Source organism: Bufo bufo, chromosome 3 (genome assembly GCF_905171765.1).
Source record: "Bufo bufo chromosome 3, aBufBuf1.1, whole genome shotgun sequence".
NCBI lineage: Eukaryota > Metazoa > Chordata > Amphibia > Anura > Bufonidae > Bufo > Bufo bufo.
Window position 1 is genome coordinate 462,121,658 of NC_053391.1, and position 19,732 is coordinate 462,141,389.

A 19,732-nucleotide genomic window follows, 5' to 3' on the forward strand; every position below is an offset into this window, starting at 1 on the left:
AGTTGGGCAATGTGTTTTGGGGTGTCATTTTACATATACCCATGCTGGGTGAGAGAAATATCTTGGTCAAATGCCAACTTTGTATAAAAAAATGGTAAAAGTTGTCTTTTGCCAAGATATTTCTCTCACCCAGCAAGGGTATATGTAAAATGACACCCCAAAACACATTCCCCAACTTCTCCTGAATACGGCGATACCACATGTGTGACACTTTTTTGCAGCCTAGGTGGGCAAAGGGGCCCATATTCCAAAGAGCACCTTTAGGATTTCACAGGTCATTTACCTACTTACCACACATTAGGGCCCCTGGAAAATGCCAGGGCAGTATAACTACCCCACAAGTGACCCCATTTTGGAAAGAAGACACCCCAAGGTATTCCGTGAGGGGCATGGCAAGTTCCTAGAATTTTTTATTTTTTGTCACAAGTTAGTGGAAAATGCTGATTTTTTTTTTTTTTCATACAAAGTCTCATATTCCACTAACTTGTGACAAAAAATAAAAACTTCCATGAACTCACTATGCCCATCAGCGAATACCTTGGGGTCTCTTCTTTCCAAAATGGGGTCACTTGTGGGGTAGTTATACTGCCCTGGCATTCTAGGGGCCCAAATGTGTGGTAAGGAGTTTGAAATCAAATTCTGTAAAAAATGACCTGTGAAATCCGAAAGGTGCTCTTTGGAATATGGGCCCCTTTGCCCACCTAGGCTGCAAAAAAGTGTCACACATCTGGTATCCCCGTACTCAGGAGAAGGTGGGGAATGTGTTTTGGGGTGTCATTTTACATATACCCCTGCTGGGTGAGAGAAATATCTTGGCAAAAGACAACTTTTCCCATTTTTTTATACAAAGTTGGCATTTGACCAAGATATTTATCTCACCCAGCATGGGTATATGTAAAAAGACACCCCAAAACACATTCCTCAACTTCTCCTGAATACAGAGATACCAGATGTGTGACACTTTTTTGCAGCCTAGGTGGGCAAAGGGGCCCATATTCCAAAGAGCACCTTTCGGATTTCACAGGTCATTTTTTACAGAATTTGATTTCAAACTCCTTACCACACATTCGGGCCCCTAGAATGCCAGGGCAGTATAACTACCCCACAAGTGACCCCATTTTGGAAAGAAGAGACCCCAAGGTATTCGCTGATGGGCATAGTGAGTTCATGGAAGTTTTTATTTTTTGTCACAAGTTAGTGGAATATGAGACTTTGTATGAAAAAAAAAAAAATAAATAAAATCATCATTTTCCACTAACTTGTGACAAAAAATAAAAAATTCTAGGAACTTGCCATGCCCCTCACGGAATACCTTGGGGTGTCTTCTTTCCAAAATGGGGTCACTTGTGGGGTAGTTATACTGCCCTGGCATTCTAGGGGCCCGAATGTGTGGTAAGGAGTTTGAAATCAAATTCTGTAAAAAATGACCTGTGAAATCCGAAAGGTGCTCTTTGGAATATGGGCCCCTTTGCCCACCTAGGCTGCAAAAAAGTGTCACACATCTGGTATTGCCGTACTCAGGAGAAGGTGGGGAATGTGTTTTGGGGTGTCATTTTACATATACCCATGCTGGGTGAGAGAAATATCTTGGTAAAAGACAACTTTTCCCATTTTTTTATACAAAGTTGGCATTTGACCAAGATATTTATCTCACCCAGCATGGGTATATGTAAAATGACACCCCAAAACACATTCCTCAACTTCTCCTGAGTACGTAGATACCAGATGTGTGACACTTTTTTGCAGCCTAGGTGGGCAAAGGGGCCCATATTCCAAAAGCACCTTTCGGATTTCACTGGTCATTTTTTACAGAATTTGATTTCAAACTCCTTACCACACATTTGGGCCCCTAGAATGCCAGGGCAGTATAACTACCCCACAAGTGACCCCATTTTGGAAAGAAGAGACCCCAAGGTATTTCGTGATGGGCATAGTGAGTTCATAGAAGTTTTTATTTTTTGTCACAAGTTAGTGGAATATGAGACTTTGTAGGAAAAAAAATAAAATAAAAAAAAATCATCATTTTCCGCTAACTTGTGACAAAAAATAAAAAGTTCTATGAACTCACTATGCCCATCAGCGAATACCTTAGGGTGTGTACTTTCCGAAATGGGGTCATTTGTGGGGTGTTTGTAGTGTCTGGGCATTGTAGAACCTCAGGAAACATGACAGGTGCTCAGAAAGTCAGAGCTGCTTCAAAAAGCGGAAATTCACATTTTTGTACCATAGTTTGTAAACGCTATAACTTTTACCCAAACCATTTTTTTTTTACCCAAACATTTTTTTTTTATCAAAGACATGTAGAACTATAAATTTAGAGCAAAATTTCTATATGGATCTCGTTTTTTTTGCAAAATTTTACAACTGAAAGTGAAAAATGTCATTTTTTTGCAAAAAAATCGTTAAATTTCGATTAATAACAAAAAAAGTAAAAATGTCAGCAGCAATGAAATACCACCAAATGAAAGCTCTATTAGTGAGAAGAAAAGGAGGTAAAATTCATTTGGGTGGTAAGTTGCATGACCGAGCAATAAACGGTGAAAGTAGTGTAGTGCCGATTTGTAAAAAAGGGCCTGGTCTTTAGGGGGGTATAAACCTGTGGTCCTTAAGTGGTTAAAGCACATCTTGTTTGTTTCATTTCAAATCCATTGTGGTGGTGTATAGAGCCAAGAATGTTAGAATTGTGTCGATGTCCCAATATTTATGGACCTGACTGTATCCCCATCATTGCTCCAATTGCTCTGCTAGATTTCATTGCACTCGGGGAGGCCTATCCTTTCTACTGCAGCTGGTGGCAGATGAAGGATGGAACTGAGCATGCGCTTCCATCTCAGTGAGCAGGACAGAGAAATTAGAAAAAGAGCAAACAACAGGTGGCGCTATACAGAAATGTTTTATTGAATAACTGTCTATACTAGATTTTTATATTACATGCAGTTACAAAAGTATTCAGATCCGGGTGCTGGTTTGAAAACTGTAGAATGTTTTTCGTGGGACAGCCCCTTTAACCTCATTATGAAAATAGTTTATAATATCATTTCCTGTACAGTAGAGCCTGTGAGTTTTTCCCCGATGCTCCGTTAGTAGTGTGGCAGGAAACCACCACTTTCACTTACACAAGCAGTTCTAGAAAATGGTCTTCTGATGTAAACTGCAGCACACTTCTCTAGGTAATAAACCTTTTATCTGCCTTTTTCTGGCAAAGTTTTCTGATGACAACAGGGAAAAACAGCAGCAAACCCTGGTAAACAGGGTAACGGGCAGGGCATGCTGCTTTTGTACTGTGCCTATAATCATACCTCTGCATCAGGCTATTTTTAATACTAGAGTATTGATTGAAAATTACTTTGCAGGGTTTCCTAAAATAACCACTTTGTATTGTAGAACCATCGCTCTGTAATTCAGCTCACACTAAGGTCCCTTTCACACGAGCGAGTTTTCCGCACGGGTGCAATGCGGGACGTGAACCCATAGCACTCGCACTGAATCCTGACCCATTCATTTCAATGGGGCTGTGTACATGAGCGTTGTTTTTAACGCATCAGATCTGAGTTGCGTGAAAATCGCAGCATGTTCTATATTCAGCGTTTTTCACGCAGCCCTGGCACCATAGAAGTGAATGGGGCTGCATGAAAAACGCATTGCATCCGGAAGGAAGTGCGGGTGCGATGCGTTTTTCACTGATGGTTGCTAAGAGATGTTGTTTGTAAACCTTCAGTTTTTTATCACGCGCGTGAAAAACGCATCAAAGGGCATTGCACCCGCGTGGAAAAAACTGAACAACAGAACGGAATCGCAGACAAAACTGACTGAACTTGCTTGCAAAATAGTGCGAGTTTCACTGAACGCATCCGGACCTAATCCGTCACGCTCGTGTGAAAGAGGCCTAAATCCACTCCAAGATAACACAGTAAAATGACAATACTACAGCACCCTTCGCTGTTGGCAGGCCTACTCTTAATAACCTTTCATCTGCATGTGTTATGCATCCATAAACTGATAGATGAAAGAACTTGCAGAGGCTACTAATTGACAATGAATTGACTGGACTCTTACCACTTAGGCCCCTTTCACACGGGCGAGTATTCCGCGCGGGTGCAATGCGTGAGGTGAACGCATTGCACCCGCACTGAATCCCGACCCATTCATTTCTATGGGGCTGTGCACACGAGCGGTGATTTTCACGCATCACTTGTGCGTTGCGTGAAAATCGCAGCATGCTCTATATTGTGCGTTTTCCACGCATCGCAGGCCCCATAGAAGTGAATGGGGCTGCGTGAAAATCGCAAGCATCCGCAAGCAAGTGCGGATGCGGTGCGATTTTCACACACGGTTGCTAGGATACGATCGGGATGGAGACCCGATCATTATTATTTTCCCTTATAACATGGTTATAAGGGAAAATAATAGCATTCTGAATACAGAATGCATAGTACAATAGCACTGGAGGGGTTAAAAAAATAAAATAAAAATTTAACTCACCTTAATCCACTTGATCGCGTAGCCCGGCTTCTCTTCTGTCTTCTTCTTTGCTGTGTGCAGGAAAAGGACCTGTGGTGACGTCACTCCGGTCATCACATGATCCATCACCATGGTAAAAGATCATGTGATGGACCATGTGATGACCGGAGTGACGTCACCACAGGTCCTTTTCCTGCACACAGCAAAGAAGAAGACAGAAGAGAAGCCGGGCTGCGCGATCAAGTGGATTAAGGTGAGTTAATTTTTTATTTTATTTTTTTAACCCCTCCAGCGCTATTGTACTATGCATTCTATATTCAGAATGCTATTATTTTCCCTTATAACCATGTTATAAGGGAAAATAATACAAATCTACAGAACACCGATCCCAAGCCCGAACTTCTGTGAAGAAGTTCGGGTTTGGGTACCAAACATGCTGATTTTTCTCACGCGCATGCAAAATGCATGACAATGTTTTGCACTCGCACGGAAAAATCGTGCATGTTCCCGCAACGCACCCGCACCTTTTCCCGCAACACCCGTGTGAAAGAGGCCTAAGGCCCCTTTTACACGGGCGAATATTCATTTCTATGGGGCTGTGCACACGAGCTGTGATTTTCACGCATCACTTGTGCGTTGTGTGAAAATCGCAGCATGCTGTATATATTCAGCGTTTTTCACGCAACGGAGTCCCCATAGAAGTGAATGGGGCACCGTGAAAATCGCAAGCATCCGTAAGCAAGTGCGGATGCGGTGCGATTTTCACGCATGGTTGCTAGGTGACGATCGGGCGAAGGGAAAATAATAGCATTCTGAATACAGAATGCAAAGTAAAATAGTTATGGAGGGGTTAAAAAAAAAAAATAATTAACTCACCGAGTCCACTTGATCGTGTAGTTGCGGATCTCTGTCTTCTTCTGTAATGTTGAGCTGCCGGCTAAGGACCTGTGATGACGTCACATCACATGATCCAATCACATGGTCCCTCACCATGGTGATGAACCATGTGATTGGACCATGTGATGAGCACAGTGATGTCATCAAAGGTCCTATTCCTGTGCACAGCAAAGAAGAAGACAGAAAAGATGCCGGCTGCGCGATCAAGTGGATTAAGGTGAGTTAAATATTTATTTATTTATTTTTAACCCCTCCAGCCCTATTGTACTATGCATTCTGTATTCAGAATGCTATTATTTTCCCTTATAACCATGTTATAAGGGAAAATAATTCAATCTACAGAACACCTAACCCAAACCCGAACTTCTGTGAAGAAGTTCGGGTCTGGGTACCAAACATGCCGATTTTTCTCACGCGCGTGCAAAACGCATTATAATGTTTTGCACTCGCGCGGAAAAATCGCGCATTTTCCCGCAACGCACCAGCATCTTATTCGGGCAAAAAACATGATGCCCGTGTGAAAGAGGCCTAAGGCCTCTTTAACATGAGCGTGGCGTGTGAGGGCCCGATAAGATGCGGGTGCGTTGCGGTAAAATGAGCAATTTTTCTGCGTGAGTGCAAAGCGTTTTAATGCGTTTTTTACGCGCGTGAGAAAAATCGCCATGTTTGGTACCCAGACCCAAACCCGGACTTCATCACTGAAGTTCAGGTTTGGGTTAGGTGTTGTGTAGATTTTATTATTTTTAATTATAACATGGTTATAAGGGAAAATAGTAGCATTCTTAATACAGAATGCAAAGTAAATTAGGGATGGAGGGGTTAAAAAATAAAAAATAAAGTTAACTTACCTGCTCCATAGCTGCTGGTCTCTGTTCTATCTTCAGGACCTGGCAAAAGTCCTGTGGTGACGTCACTGTGCTCGTCACATGGTCCAATCACATTGTTCATCACCATGGTGAGGGACTGTGTGATTGGACCATGTGATGTGACGTCACCACAGGTCCTTAGCCGGCAGCTCAACATTACAGAAGAAGACAGAGATCAAGTGGACTCGGTGAGTTATTTTTTTTTACTTTTAACCCCTCCAGCCCTATTGTACTATGCATTCTGTATTTAGAATGCTATTATTTTCCATTATAACCATGTTATAAGGGAAAATAATACAGATCGGGTCCCCAGCCCGATCGCACTTGCTTACGGATGCTTGCGATTTTCACGCGGCCCCATTCACTTCTATGGGGCCTGCGTTGCTTGAAAGACGCAGAATATAGAGCATGCTGGGATTTTCACGCAACGCACAAGTGATGCGTGAAAATCACAGCTCATGTGCACAGCCCCATAGAAATTAATGGGTCCGGATTCAGTGCGGGTGCAATGCGTTCACCTCACGCATTGCACCCGTGCGGAAATCTCGCCCGTGTGAAAGGGGCCTAAGTTCTTTTTTCTGGTATGAGAGAGTCCAGAAGTTCTAGCACTGTTTCAGAGAAGATCATGAACCATTATTATAAAATATAAAGTGATAGTAGCCAGCTTTATGCTATATACCATATAACAACCATCCAAAGTGATTCATATGTCACAATGCTCTCCCTAAGGGCTCCTTCACACAAACGTATTTTGCGTTCCGTATACGGGCCGTTTTCAATGGGTCCGAAAAAGATGCGGACAGCACTCCGTGTGCTGTCCGCATCTGTTGCTTTGTCCCGAGTCCTGTCCTATTCTTGTCCGTTTTGCGGACAAGAATAGGCATTTCTATAATAGGCCTCCTGTTCCGTTTCGCAAATTGCAGAAGGCACACGGGCGTCATCCGTGTTTTGAGGATTCGCAATTTGCGGACCGCAAAAAATGGCACGGTCGTGTGAACGAGCCCTAACAGCCAAGACAGGAGCTGCTTTATTTGATATGATGGACCAGATTTCCACAAAAGTTTAAAGAACTAGTTGTGAGGTCTATGGCCCCTTCTATTTTTGGGTAGAGACCTTCTTTTCTCTAGACGTAGAAGACGTCCCCTGGTCACAGTCCGGGGTATAGATATATCATGGGAAGGATCTCTGTATTGACCTTTGTACATAGCTATTAGGTCTTTTTTCCTAATCATTCTGTTTATTACTTTAGTTGCCCACTCAAGCTCTACACTACTATAGCTATCCAACACAGTCCAGGCATTGATGGCAAATTGCTCGAATCGGTGGGGCGCTGATCACCAGTGCCACTGTCACTTCGTGTTAGCAATCAGCTGGGGTCACAGAGGGTGGGCCACAAGGGATAGGGCTGTACCGAGGGTGGGCCACAAGGGATAGGGCTGTACCGAGGGTGGGCCACAAGGGATAGGGCTGTACCGAGGGTGGGCCACAAGGGATAGGGCTGTACCGAGGGTGGGCCACAAGGGATAGGGCTGTACCGAGGGTGGGCCACAAGGGATAGGGCTGTACCGAGACAAACCTTTTAAACAGTCTTACAACTTCAGCAAAACTTCTGATATGTTATAGTGACATATCAAAGCTTCTGATAGGTGGGGGTCTGAGTACTGAGACCCCTTCTGAACGGTAAAATGAGGAACAATGAGGAGTGCTCTCTTTGCTTCTTTCCCCTGATTTTAGTGATCAGAGGGGGGTCTCAGCACTCGGGCCCCTCCCCCACGATCAAAACCTTAGATGTGTCCACATGACATATCAAAAAAAAAGTACAAGTACAATTTAATATTATTAACGTTGACAGAAAATGGTGGTACCCAGAGGCAATAATGGAGACAAGAGGGCAATTTTCTAGGCTCAGCAGTCATGCGCTGTGTCTGCAGATGTCACAATGCAAGGTTGAGATGCATATCGATGGACACTTGTATAGGAGCGATCCGTCCCATTGAAATGAATGGGACGGCTTGGGTGTCATTACGCTGCAGAGGCGATGGCGAGAAGGTAAACAGTGAAGACGAGGCAGCGCTGGCACGGTGCGCGCCTCCTCTTCAAACAGCTGATCGGCGGGGGTGCCAGGTGTCGGACCCCCGCTGATCTGATATTGATGACCTATCCTGAGGATAGGTCATCAATATTAAAAGCCCGGAGAACCCATTTAAAGGGTTGTCTCATTGGTGGCATATTGCTGGGATATGCCACCAACATCAGATACTCACCTCTGGGACCTGCACCTATCTCCAGAACAGGACCCGCTAAGAGAGCGGAGGGCAGCCGCTCATGTGCTGCCGCCCTCCATTCATTTCTATTGGACTGCCAAAAATCACTGGCTCGGCTATCTCCGGCAGTTCCATAGAACTGAGTGGAGCAGTGGTGCTCGCTCAGCTGTTTTTGGAACTCCCATAGAAATAAACGGAGAGCACGCTGTGCGCTCTCTTTCACTTTCAGGAGCCCGTTATGAAGATAGGGGCCCACCTCTGGGACCCACACCTATCTGACATATCCTAGCCATATGCCACCAATGTCTCAGATGAGACAACCACTTTAAAACTCCATCAGGTCAGTTCACATCTGCTATGTTCTGTCGGAGGAACAGAAAAACGGATCCATTAAACAGGCTGGAGGATGGATACACATGGAATACCTTCCGTTTCTATCAATCATCTATTGACCAGAATGTTTTTATAAATTGTAAAGCTCCAGTGTCATGTGGTCACAATTTAAGGCCGACAGAAAGTGCATACAAGATTTTTTTTTCTTCCTGCAGAAACCGAACAGATTGGAGACAAACTCAGGCTAACTGATGCCCAAAAGTGTCCATTTAAATAACAGAGACCTTTTCCCTGTGTTTCTGTTCCTCTGGTGGAACATCAGAACAGTATGACTACTGAAATATGTACCGCGTGAATTCTAAGGAATGGCAAAGCCCTGACGATAATGCAAGTCATGAGACTCTGAAGACCTTGTGAGCAATCAGATCTTATTTGGCTGCCCCCAGGGGCTACAATACTTCCGGACACAAGGCTGCGTTGTTAGGAAGGAACAGAAAGGTTTTCTAAGTTTCTGATTAAGGCTCCATTCACACGTCCGCAACGTGTTTTGCGGATACACGGAGCCGCGGATCCGCAAAACACGGAAAGCGCCAATGTGCGTTCCGCATTTTGCGGACTGCACATTGCCGGCACTAATAGAATATGCCTGTTCTTGTCCACAATTGCGGACAAGAATAGGACATGTTCTATTTTTTTGCAGAACGGAAGTGCGGATCCGCAATTCCGTGTCCGGGCAGCACATCATGCTGCCTCATAGGAATGAATGGGTCCGCAATTCCGTTCCGCAAAATGCAGAACGAAATTGCGGACGTGTGAATGGAGCCTTAAGGCTACATGCACACGACCGTATGTGTTTTGCGGTCCGCAGATTGCGGATCCGCAAAAAAAACGGATGACGTTCTGTATGGCATCCATTTTTTTGCGGATCCATTTTTTTTTTTGCTGATCCATTGTAATAATGCCTATCCTTGTCCGCAAACTAGAAAAAAGCAAGAAAAGAGCAACGGAACGGACATACTGATGCGGACAGCACACGGTGTGCTGCCCGCGTTTTTTGCGGACCCATTGAAATGAATGGGTCGGCATCCTATCCGCAAAAAAAACGGAACGGACACAGAAACAAAATACGGTCGCGTGCATGAGGCCTAGATCAAACTATAGACTAAAAGTGATTGAGGTAAAGCACCACTTTATCTGGAATTCACCAAACCTTTCGAATCTTGTCTGACGGCCAGAAAAAAAAAAAATAACAAAAATCTTGTGCGGGAATGCGCCAAACTTTTGAAAACTTGTCTGAAGGACAGAAAATATCTGGAGAAGTGAAGGAGTTGTTCTATTTGTACAGAGACACATAAAACTGATACAAAGTGTATAAACTGCCACAGAGTAAAGTAGGTTTTTAAAAATACTCAAGCGTGTACCTTGTGGCATCTTCTCACAGCCATCACCAAGTGCGTGATGTCATGTGTCACATAAACTCCTTTTACCCCCTGAGACATTTTGTGTCATAAGCCTGAGACAGATCTTCTCATCTCCAGGTGTCCCTCAAGCACATAGACCAGGAGACCACTGCCAAAGGATCAGCTTCTGTAGTCCTACGGTTTATGGGCATGTGTTTGGAGGAGCAGTTTTGCTTTATAAACTACTGACATTTCTCTCACATTCCAGAAATTTTTTGTATTTTAGAGCATTTTTTTTTTTTAGAATATGACAACTGGTCAAAATAACAAAACAGTTCCAGTAATATCCGACCCAAAAAATGGAATAGAAAACAAGTTCATATTCATTTTTAAACACAGGACTAATATTTCAGCTTCTGTGGAGTCCAGAAATCAACCTTTCATGGACTAAGCCTGATTTGTATCACAGCTTTGTAGGTCTTGGCATGCTTTCCACCAGTCTCTCACATTGCTGTTGGGTAACTTTATGCCACTCCTGGCGCAAAAATTCAAATAGCTTGGCTTTGTATGATGGCTTGTGACCATCCATCTTCCTCTTAGGCCCCCTGCACACGACTGTAGGTGTTCCATTGCCGTATTGAGGACCGCATTTGCGGATCCGCAATACACGGGCACCGTTCCGTGGCCATTCCGCATCACGAATGCGGACCCATTCGCTTCAATGGGTCCGCAAATCCGGAGATGCGGAATGGTGTGGAACGGAAGCACGGAACAGAACCCTACGGAAGCACTACGAAGTGCTTCCGCGGGGTTTCGTCCCGTACTTCCGTTCCGCAAAAAGATAGAACATGTCCTATCTTTTTGCGGAACCTCCGGATTGCGGACCCATTAAAGTGAATAGGTCCACGATCCGCTGCGGCTGCCCCACGGACAGTGTTCGTGCATTGCGGCCCGCAGCACGGCCACGGGGCGCACACGGCCATGTGCAGGGTGGCTGCACGTTTCTTTGGTGTGGATTTTCCCCATTGAAGTCTATGGGGAAAACTACTCTACAGAAGGTACGGAAATGCATGAAGAATTGACAATCGCACGACAGGTCAATTTCCAGACGAAAGCAAAAAAGTTCTCAGATGCCATTCACTTTGCTGGTACTGTATTACGCTGTGGGTTTTCTGTACAAAATCTGTGCAGAAACCAATCAGATTCCTCCTTTCATTTTCCAAAGGAGCTGTCCAAAAATGAAAGGTACAATCTGATTGGTTGCTATGGGCAATAAGCCAGGTCTACTTTACAGCACTTTAATAAACATTTTCCATAGATGCACCTCCAGACTAGGTAAAAGAGCCTATAAGTAGACTCCAGACAAGCCGGCGCATTGTGCCATCTCATTGTTCTGCATATCTGCTCCCGACAAACCATGGCCATTAGGAAGCATGGAGTCAACAGGGACACAACCACCCAGAGGGACAAGTATAGCATCTACAGGTGTAAGGGCGCCTTCACACTGAAGCTCAGTTCCATTCATTTGCTTTGGAGGGAATGGAAGTGGTCACCCTGACAGAGCCAAGGCTGTCCTGTAGCTACTTGGATGGACATAGGACTGTGTGCCACACACTCAGCTCTGCTACATGCCTTACTGTGGAGTTGAATCTCCAGGCACACCCCCCTTATGGAGATGACAACAAGTGAGGAGGACCCATGGTGGACTTACGTATCTGGTGATGATGCTCCTCAGCAGGCTGCAATCCATGGCTGGTGCCTGCTCTCCACATCCATCCACTCCGGCAGTCACTACTTCTCCAGTGCGGCCGGCGGCGTGGACATGCCTCCTGTGTGGGCACCGCAAGTGGCTGGCAGTGCCCCCTCTCTTCTACTAGAGGATTCTTCGTGCCCTTTGATGATCAGTTCCTCGGGTGCTTCTCCCTCCCATCTCATGTAGTAATCGCCCTCCCTCCACAGGCTCCTGGTCTAGGCCCCTCCCCCCAGTCACTCTGTGCAGACTACTCCACCCACCTTCCTGTCATCTCACTCCACCCTCTCTTCTGCTCCTCAGCTATTTATATTGGGCGCGAGCCGTGCGGTGGAGTGTTCTTCAGGGTACGGGGGGCACCGGCTATTTTTGGATCCATCCCCACGTGACTGGCTGCCCCCTCCTGGATGGTTCATGTCATGACTGACAGGCTCACCTCTGTGGACCTCATGTAATCAGCTTGTGTAGACAGGGTGGCCTGGCCACCTCAGGTCTTCTCCTGCCCTGTGTGATCAGCCAGATGTATAGGCTGCTATTGTAAACGAGTCCCCCCCTGTGTACACAGTATGGCGTCAGGGATTCCAGGGAAGATAATGCCGGAACTAATATCTATTTACCTTTGGAAAAACCTAATGAATATTTAGGTTGTCTCAGTTCCGTGAAGGATATCTATCATGTAGAGGAAGTTAATACAAGGCACTTACTAATGTATTGTGATTCTCCATATTGCTTCCTTTGCTGGCTGGATTCATTTTTCCATGACATTATACACTGCTCGTTTCCATGGTTATGTCCATCCTGCAATCCAGCATTGGTGGCGTGCTTTCATGGTCATAACCATGGAAACGAGCAGTGCTGCAATTCATTTGCAGCACTTTCAGAGTGCAAGAGCAACATGGAGGATGGCTCAAGCACAGTGGGTGAGAAACAATCATCTCCCATGCCTAAAGTATGCAAGACTGCAGCCAAAGACAAAAAGGAGAAGGGGAGGATTAATAGTAAGCAGCTGTTGGTGGGCGATTCCATCATAAGAGGTGTGAAGTTTGAGGAGAATGGTGTTGTAAGATGTCTCCCTGGTGCTACCGCTAGCAGGAATAGACGACGGACCCTTAATATTGTTAGGCAAGCAAAACAGGAAAGGGAAGTGGATGTTATTGTCCATCTGGGGACAAACGATCTGGCTTGCAATGAGGTTTCAAAGGTGAAAGAAGCTTTTCACACACTTGGAAAGGATATACGGGAGGTTGCATCAACTGTTTCATTCTCTGCAGTTTTGCCTGTGCATAACCTTCAGCATGACAGGAAGATGTGCATTAAAGAATTCAATGTATGGCTTGGTGAATGGTGTCGGAACCAAGGGTTTGGCTTTGTGTCTCATGTTAGCTCTCGTTGGAATGGAAAAGGATTGTACAAGAAAGATGGTTTGCATCTTTCTCTCAAGGGAACGAATGTCCTCGGTGAACAGTTCCAAGTATTTGCTAAGGAGCATTTAAACTAGGAAAGGGGGGCAAAAGAGTGATAATCCAGCAGTCCAACTGCCCCCCGGAACAATGCCAGTAGCACAAAGGTTAAGAAATGACAAGCTCAAAGTCTTGTCTACAAATGCTCGCAGTTTAGGGAATAAGATCAATGAACTTGAGGCTATAATGGCATCTGAGAATATAGATGTAGTGGCTGTTACTGAGACGTAGTTCAAGGGGATTAATGACTGGGATATATCAATACCAGGGTTCTCTCTATACAGGAAAGACAGAGAAGGCAAGAAGGGGGAGGGGTGGCCCTGTATGTGAAAGACAGCATAAAATCTAATTTGATACAAGTTAGCGAGAACAATTTAGAGTCAGTTTGGGTTACCTTGCAGCTTGATAATCATAAGGTAACTTGTGTAGGTGTGATATATAGACCACCTAGCCAAGTCAAAGAATTAGATGATCTACTAGTTGAGGAAATAGCTAAAATGACATTGAAGGGGGAAGTTATCATTATGGGAGACTTCAATCTTCCTGATGTAAACTGGAAAACCAAAATAGCTAGTTCTGCCAGGAGTACAGATATTCTAAATTCCCTACTGGGATTATCTCTACAGCAAGTAGTTGAGGAGCCAACCCGGAAGGAGGCCATTTTAGATTTAGTATTCACAAATGGGAATTTGGTATCTGATATTACTGTAGGGGAAAGCTTGGGATCTAGTCATCACCAGTCAGTGTGGTTTACTATAGTACAGTGACTGAGTCACACCACACAAAAACTAAAGTTTTAGATTTTAGAAAAACTGGCTTTTCTAAAATTAGATTAGTGGTATACGAGTCCCTATCAGATTGGAACAGTTTCATTGGAGTCCAGGAGAAATGGGACTACTTAAAAGAGGCACTATTGTGGTACTCAGCAGAAGTGGCCAAAATCATTAAAAACAAAAAGATAGCATTTAGGAATTATAAAAAAAACAAAAAACGAGGATGACAGGCTAATTTACAAGATTAGGCAGAGAGAGGCCAAACAAGTTATAAGAGCTTCTAAAGCACAGGCAGAAGAGAAATTAGCTCAGTCAGGGAAAAAAGGCGATAAGGCATTCTTCAGATACATAAATGAAAAAAGGAAATTAAAACAAGGAATTGCAAAATTAAAAACAAAAGAAGGAAGGTATATGGAAGAAGATAAAGAACTAGCTGAATGCCTCAATGAATACTTCTGTTCAGTTTTTAGAAAGGAAAATGAAGGAGAAGGACCTCAGTTAGGAAAGAAGACTAATGAATCTTTTGATGCATGTGTCTTTACAGAGGAAAAGGTTCTAAGTCAGCTGTCTAAAATCAATACAAATAAGTCACAGGGGCCTGATGGGATACACCCAAAGCTATTAAAAGTGCTCAGTGGTGAACTAGCAAAACCATTAACAGATTTATTTAACCAATCACTGGCAACAGGAGTCGTCCCAGAAGATTGGAAATTAGCAAATGTTGTGCCGATTCACAAGAAAGGTAGTAGGGAGGAATCGGGCAACTATAGGCCAGTAAGCCTGACATCAATAGTGGGGAAATTAATGGAAACCATACTTAAGGAGAGGATTGTGGAACATCTAAAATCCCATGGATTGAAAGATGAAAAACAGCATGGGTTTACTTCAGGGAGATCATGTCAAACTAATTTATTGATTTTTTTGATTGGGTGACTAAAATAATAGATGGCGGAGGTGCAGTAGACATCGCTTATCTAGACTTCAGTAAGGCTTTCGATACTGTCCCACACAGAAGGCTTATCAATAAATTGCAGTCTTTGGGCTTGGACTCCTATATTGTTGAATGGATAAGGCAGTGGCTGAGGGACAGGCAACAGAGGGTTGTAGTCAATGGAGTATATTCAGACCAAGGTCTTGTTACCAGTGGGGTACCTCAGGGATCTGTTCTGGTACCCATATTGTTTAATATCTTTATCAGCGAAATTGCAGAAGGCCTCGATGGTAAGGTGTGTCTTTTTGCTGATGACACAAAGATTTGTAACAGGGTTGATGTTCCTGGAGGGATACACCAAATGGAAAAGGATTTAGGAAAACTAGAGGAATGGTCAAAAATCTGGCAACTAAAATTTAATGTGGATAAGTGCAAAATAATGCACCTGGGGCGTAAAAACCCAAGAGCAGAATATAAAATCAGTGATACAGTCCTAACCTCAGTATCTGAGGAAAGGGATTTAGGGGTCATTATTTCAGGAGACTTAAAGGTAGGCAGACAATGTCATAGAGCAGAAGGAAATGCTAGCAGAATGCTTGGGTGTATAGGGAGAGGCATTACCAGTAGAAAGAGGGAGGTGCTCATGCCGCTCTACAGAGCACTAGTGAGACCTCATTTGGAGTATTGTGCTCAGTACTGGAGACCATATCTCCAGAAGGATATTGATACTTTGGAGAGAGTTCAGAGAAGAGCTACTAAACTGGTACATGGATTGCAGGATAAAACTTACCAGGAAAGATTAAAGGACCTTAACATGTATAGCTTGGAAGAAAGACGAGACAGAGGGGATATGATAGAAACTTTTAAATACATAAAGGGAATTAACAAGGTAAAAGAGGAGAGAATATTTAAAAGAAGAAAAATTGCTACAAAAGGACATTGTTTTAAATTAGAGGGGCGAAGGTTTAAAAGTAATATCAGGAAGTATTACTTTACTGAGAGAGTAGTGGATGCATGGAATAGCCTTCCTGCAGAAGTGGTAGCTGCAAATACAGTGAAGGAGTTTAAGCATGCATGGGATAGGCATAAGGCCATCCTTCATATAAGATGGGGCCAGGGGCTATCCATAGTATTCAGTATATTGGGCAGACTAGATGGGCCAAATGGTTCTTATCTGCCGACACATTCTATGTTTCTATGTATAATGTTATGGAAAAATGAATCCAGCCAGCAAAGGAAGCAATATGGAGAATCACAATACATTAGTAAGTGCCTTGTATTAACTTTCTCTACATGATAAATGCCACTGGCTGAAGTGAGACAACCCCTTTAGGGCTCTTTCACACCTGCGTTCTTTTCTTCCGGCATAGAGTTCCGTCGTCGGGGCTCTATGCCGGAAGAATCCTGATCAGGATTATCCCAATGCATTCTGAATGGAGTGAAATCCGTTCAGGATGCATCAGGATATCTTCAGTTCCGGAACGGAACGTTTTTTTGGCCGGAGAAAATACCGCAGCATGCTGCGCTTTTTGCTCCGGCCAAAAATCCGGAACACTTGCCGCAAGGCCGGATCCGGAATTAATGCCCATTGAAAGGCATTGATCCGGATCCGACCTTAAGCTAAACGTCGTTTCGGCGCATTGCCAGAGCCGACATTTAGCTTTTTCTGAATGGTTACCATGGCTGCCGGGACGCTAAAGTCCTGGCAGCCATGGTAAAGTGTAGCGGGGAGCGGGGGAGCAGTATACTTACCGTCCGTGCGGCTCCCGGGGCGCTCCAGAGTGACGTCAGGGCGCCCCAAGCGCATGGATCATGTGATCGCATTGGACACGTCATCCATGCGCATGGGGCGCTCTGACGTCATTCTGGAGCGCCCCGGGAGCCGCACGGACTGTAAGTATACTGCTCCCCGCTCCTACTATGGCAACCAGGACTTTAATAGCGTCCTGGCTGCCATAGTAACACTAAACGCAATTTGAAGACGGTTCCGTCTTCAAATGCTTTCAGTACACTTGCGTTTTTCCGGATCCGGAGTGTAATTCCGGCAAGTGGAGTGCACGCCGGATCCGGACAACGCAAGTGTGAAAGAGGCCTTAATCACCAACGGATGACAAAATATGAACAGGGAGAGCCATCTTAAAGGGGGTTTCCAAAGGTTTAATATTGATAACCTATCCTTAGGACAGGTCATCAATATCAGATCCAGTGGCGGACTGGGAACTCAAAGTGGCCCTGGGAAAAAACTGGCAGATGGTATGGCCAAGGGGTTTTTCTGCGGGGCACTCTGTCGTTTATTTTGATACCATTTTGGGGAAAATGTCTTTTTGATAACTTTTTTTATTTTGTTTGTTTTGGGAGATGTAGCAACAACAAAAAAACTGTGAATCCGCAGTTTAGATATTTTTTTTCTTCCCCCCAATATCGAGTTACCATAGGGAATATATACATTTATATTTTAATAGTACGGGCATTTTGTGGGCAACAATAACAATGATCTTTATTTTTTATTTTTGTTATTAATATGGGAAAAGGGGCCGATTAGAATTTTTATAAATTTTTTTAGTTTACAAACTTTTTTCAGTTTTTTTCACTTATTTTAAGTCACCCTAGGGAACTTTAACATGTGATTGTTTAATCGCTGCTCCCATAGACAGTACATGTATAGTGGAGATCGGGAAGTAGTTAAAATAAAAGTCATTCCCCCTTAGACCCAGGGCCTTCAGCATTATAATTAGAGATGAGCAAATTTTAGGTTATGAAATTCGTTCACGCTTCGTTTGGTGGTAAAAGCAGAATTGCGTTATGGATTCCGTTACCACGGACCAAAACGCAATTCTATGACGGAATGCCTTTAGTTCTGTATAAGCGTGAAGATGTCACACCTGCACGCTTGTTCCAGGTTAGGAACTTTACTACATAATGAAAGCGAAGAAAAGATAAAGGATTCCAGAACAAGGCTGTGGCCTTAGACTAGGTCTACACGACGACATGGCACAACTACACTGCAACATTTGTCGCGCAACAATTTTTATAATGGCAGTCTATGGTGTCGCACTTCAACATGCGACATGCTGCAACTGCGACGCAACAGTCGCAGAAAAATCCATCTCGAATGGATTTTCTGCGACTGTTGCGTTGCAGTCGCAGCATGTTGCATGTTGCAGTGCGACACCATAGACTGCCATTATAAAAATTGTCGCCAGGGTGTAGACCTAGCCTTATGCACATGAGAAAGCTAAAGGTTGTATGGTGGCACACATAACTCCTACATGCCATGCTCTACCGAGTACGGGGGGCCAAGATGCACAATTTTAAACCAAAATTTTGCCGCAATTCTGGGCTTACACCATCTTTAGGTTTGGAAAATATGGGCCGCAGTTCGAAAAAAAATGCCCAAATTACACGCCAGGGTAAATGTGTTTGTAGGGAATCTAAAGGGAATTTGCCATAATATTATGTAGCCCTGTTTAAGTGTGGCATAGTATGGAGACAGGTCTGCATAAGCGCCCACCACAGAGCAGCTCGTCCAATCATGCCGACTCTGTGATTGGTTGATTAGGATGAAGCCGTTTCAATGTGATCTATCCGTGTAGCCTAAAGGTGGATTTAGGTGTTGCAATAATTGGGCAGATTATCGGGAACGAATGTTCCTGCGAACGCTGATTCACGAAAATCTGCCCGTCTGAAGGGGCAGCAGATCACCCGATGAACGAGTAAGGCCTCTTGCACACGACCGTTGTGTGTTTTGCGGTCCGCAAACCGCGGATCGGCAAAACATGGATGGCGTCTGTGTGCGTTCCGCAATTTGCAGAAGGGCATGGACAGCCTTTAATATAACTGCCTATTCTTGTCCGCAAAGCGGAAGTGAATGGGTCCGCATCCGAGCTGCCAAAACTGCGTCTCGGATGCGGACCAAAACAACGGCATGAGGCCTTATCCTGTCATTCCTGCAGGGACCTAAATTATGGTTTCTGGGCAGCAGATCATGATATCTAAACAGTGATCTGCTGCCCAGAAACAATGCAGATGTATGAAGACAAGCAATCCCAATAGCGACCCCTCATCCTCATACTTCACTGCTGCTCATCTGCGTGTGTAAATGTGCCTTGAGGGTCAGGGCAGTTATCTATAATTTTCCTGTATAAAGTTCCTCTTTCACACAGCACCTAAAATGATTGTTTGCAGCGCATCACCCTGTGCAAACATGGATGTGCTGCCCACAAACAATGAATCTGCATGAATAAAGACAGTATTCATCCCCATACAGAGGCGGAGATTGCTGCATGTAAATGCAACTCTACTGTGGCTTTACGAGACCAGGAATGAATGGTTCCCGAATATTAGGGTACTTTCACACTAGCGTTTTTCTTAGAGTGCATAGAGATCCGTCACAGGGGCTCTATACCGGAAAAGAACTGATCAGGCATATCCCCATGCATTCTGAATGGAGAGTAATCTGTTCAGGATGCATCAGGATGTCTTCAGTTCAGTTATTTTGACTGATCAGGCAAAAGAGAAAACCGTAGCATGCTACGGTTTTATCTCCGGCGAAAAAAACTGAAGACTTGCCTGAATGCCGGATCCAGCATTTTTTACC

General features: G+C 44.3%; 1 protein-coding gene across 3 annotated transcripts in view; it reads right to left on the reverse strand.

Annotated features, from left to right (window-relative positions):
- Positions 1-12,140, reverse strand: part of ATP11A (ATPase phospholipid transporting 11A) — a 223,149-nt gene extending 211,009 nt beyond the window's left edge. For all 3 annotated transcript variants that reach the window (XM_040425204.1, XM_040425205.1, XM_040425206.1), the window contains exon 1: positions 11,933-12,140. In XM_040425204.1, coding sequence (XP_040281138.1) covers positions 11,933-11,971 — 39 coding nt within the window. In that variant the 5' untranslated portion in view covers positions 11,972-12,140. The remainder of the gene's footprint in view (positions 1-11,932) is intronic.
- Between the last annotated feature and the right edge of the window lie 7,592 nt (positions 12,141-19,732).